The sequence below is a fragment of the Triturus cristatus genome, chromosome 5_1 (assembly GCF_964204655.1).
Source record: "Triturus cristatus chromosome 5_1, aTriCri1.1, whole genome shotgun sequence".
Lineage (NCBI taxonomy): Eukaryota > Metazoa > Chordata > Amphibia > Caudata > Salamandridae > Triturus > Triturus cristatus.
This window is the reverse complement of record NC_140587.1, coordinates 327,731,174-327,734,220: the sequence shown is the minus strand read 5'-3', so window position 1 is coordinate 327,734,220 and position 3,047 is coordinate 327,731,174. Positions and strand designations below refer to the sequence as shown.

The window sequence follows — 3,047 nt, the reverse complement described above, 5'->3', positions numbered from 1 at the left end:
CGTGCAAATAAAAGAACACTTTTTGGGATTTGTGCTGTGGAAATGTGGATTTTCCTGATCAGTTATGTCCCCTATCTTGGACCCCAACGGTTCTATATGCATGTTACAAGTACATGTATGTTCCCTCCAGTTCCAGTTTCTAAGACGCAAACATATGTGTGTCTACCGTTGACATGTTCTCTGTCAGATCCGCCATCACAGGGTTGGATATTCGATTCCTAAGTATGAAAAGCCACCGACTTTATATGGCTAAGTTACTCCATTTTTACAGTTCAGGCAAGTAGGCCCGATTCTGTCCTCAAAGCCTTTCCCTGCTCTCTGTCTTTGACAGCTTCAGCTTGAGCTCGCATCTGTATCCATGAACTTTGTCCTACTCCCTGTGCAGCTAACGGTGACTGCCTCGGCCAGTTTTCGCCTGTCTGCCAAGAAGTTGTATTTCACCTTCGAATTATCTATTTTACTCTTCAGCCGATGCATTCCTGTCCAGTGATTTAGGTAAACATTTCCTTTAGCTCACAAGCAAAGGACTCAGCCTTTCCGTCCTCCTGCAAGTGATTCATAGCCCTGTTGCCATGGAAAGTTTTCTATCCCTCGCATCTCATATAGACACTTAGACGCTTGTACACGCACACAGTCAGTATAGAATAGATTCTGTCCGAGAGTTCTTCCTTGTGGATAACATAGTTCTTTAAACATAGGATGTTAGATATGATTTGGGATTAGGTTGACTTGACCCCAGACTTCTCGTCTCCACATGTAGAGCTAAATGTCAAGTCCCCTTCACCCCCTAGTTGCACGTCAATTACACGTCATGCTGCCGCGCGCGCATCTATGCCAAGTATTATCTTATAGATCCACCTATGTCTGATAATTCTAACCAATCATGTTTCTTTTATTCCTTATTACGCCTAGTTTCGATTATGTCACTGTTTTGTCGCTTTTCTTATCAAATGTTACGCCTTCTACATTCGTTTCATTGTAAATGCACTTATTATAAAAATACATGTCTGTTAATGAATTATTGTACTTCACTTCCTGAACCCTCGTGGTGACGGAACCTGAAGGCCGCGACTCGAGTCGGCCATTTTGAATGGAATAAAGCCCATTAGAAAACCTCTTATACCACGGATTCTGCCTCTTGTTATTTTGAGCTATTTACTTTAATTTAAGATTCCGCATGAAATTCAGTCCGGTAATATTTATTTTTATTTACCACAGTGCCACTAACCGAAACCACAGGTGAATCGATGTGTCATTTTCTGAGAAATCAGCTCAAAAGCTTGTCATTGTCAATTGAAGACCTACGAGGTCAGGGTTATGATAAGGGGAGCAATATGAAGGGCAAGGAAATAGGTTTGCAGAAGAAAATTCTGGATATTAACCCGTGTGCCTTCTATGTCCCCTGCAGTTCCCACACCCTGAACCTAGTGGTAAATGATGCTGCTTCGTGTTGCACTGAAGTAACAGCCTTTTTTGATGTTATACAAAGATTGTATGTATTCTTTGCAGCGTCTCCACGTCGATGGGATATACTGAAACACCATATACCATCTTTGAATATAAAACCTCTGAGTGATACTCGGTGGTCAAGCAGGATCGATGCCTTAACTCCCATCAGGTACCAGTTACCGCATGTGTATGATGCGTTGTTTGACATTACTGAAGATTCGACTCTCAAAGGCTGTTCTGGTACAATGACTAAGGTTGAAGCTGAAGGTCTTCTGAACAGCATATCTTCATTTAAGTTTGTTGTGGCAGTTGTAACCTGGCACAGTATTTTATTTCAAATCAATTTGACCAGTAAACTGCTGCAAGAGAAGCACTTTACTATTGAGAAAACAGTAAATGAGCTTAAAAATACAGAGGAGTATTTAAAAAACATGAGGTGTGACATGGAATTTGAGCGAGTTTTGGTTGATGCTCGAGAGCTAGCTGAAGAAATCAATATTGAGCCAATTTTTCAGCCAGAGATAAGAAGGAGGAAAAGGAAAATGTTCGCTTACGAATCAAAAGATGAACCCATCGCTGACCCCAAAGAGAAGTTCAGAGTAAATTACTATTTTGCAATATTGGACACGGCAATTAGTTCTGTAAAAGAACGATTCACACAGTTGAATGAAATTGCAAGAATATTTGGTTTTCTGTACAATATAAGTGACCTCAAGATGAAAACTTCAAAAGAACTCATGGATTTGTGTATCAAATTGGAAACAGCTCTAACCCAGCATAGACCTGGAGAAACCATATCTTTTCTAAAGGACATTGACGCGGCAGCTCTCTGCTCTGAACTTTCAGGAATAAGTCATCGAATACAAAAAAATGCGAAACCCGAATATGTGCTGAACTATCTGTGCCAAAACAAGTTAGAAAATGGTTTTCCTAATTTGTCCGTAGCTCTTCGTATCCTTTTGACTTTACCGATATCAGTGGCAAGTGCGGAGAGGAGTTTCTCAAAACTCAAATTAATAAAAACTTATCTGCGCAGTTCCATGAGCCAAGAGAGACTCATAGGACTAGCCACAATTTCAGTAGAAAAAGACATGGCTTACCAGCTTGACATTAGAGATCTTGTTAAAGACTTTGCTAAAATAAAGGCAAGGAAGGTATCATTGGATTAAGAGAAATAACCCAAAACACCATTGAAGTTAGAAGGGAGAAAGTTAAAAACAGAATAAAATGTCATGAACAGTGTTTATTTAGTTCTTTAATGTTTGATGTGTTTTTTGTTTAATGTTCAATACAAGTTCTTTTATATCTAATGCATTAATTATTCTAGCCTGGATGACAGGGGGAGAGAGTGATAGTAGTAAAAGGGAGGGGGCGGCATTTTTCAAATCTCGCCTAGGGCGGCGAAACTCCTAGAAACGGCCCTGCGTAAACAGTACCTTGAGGATCACTGCACGATGAATCAGGAAAGTAGAAAGCATGGTCCTGCGATATCTGATAGTGGCTTACAGCTTTAAGTAAAAATAAAAATATCAGTTAATCCTCTAGGACCGAGTATGAAAATACTGCCTTCGGGATAAAAATTTAACTGGCATAGTGGA

The 3,047-nt window shown here is 40.0% G+C and overlaps 1 protein-coding gene across 1 annotated transcript; it reads left to right on the top strand.

Annotated features, from left to right (window-relative positions):
• The first annotated feature begins 1,247 nt into the window (after positions 1-1,247).
• On the top strand, positions 1,248-2,618 carry LOC146830871 (zinc finger MYM-type protein 1-like). Its single transcript, XM_085603800.1, has one exon. The coding sequence runs from the start codon at positions 1,248-1,250 to the stop codon at positions 2,616-2,618; it is 1,371 nt and encodes a 456-aa protein (XP_085459926.1).
• The last annotated feature ends 429 nt before the right edge of the window (positions 2,619-3,047 follow it).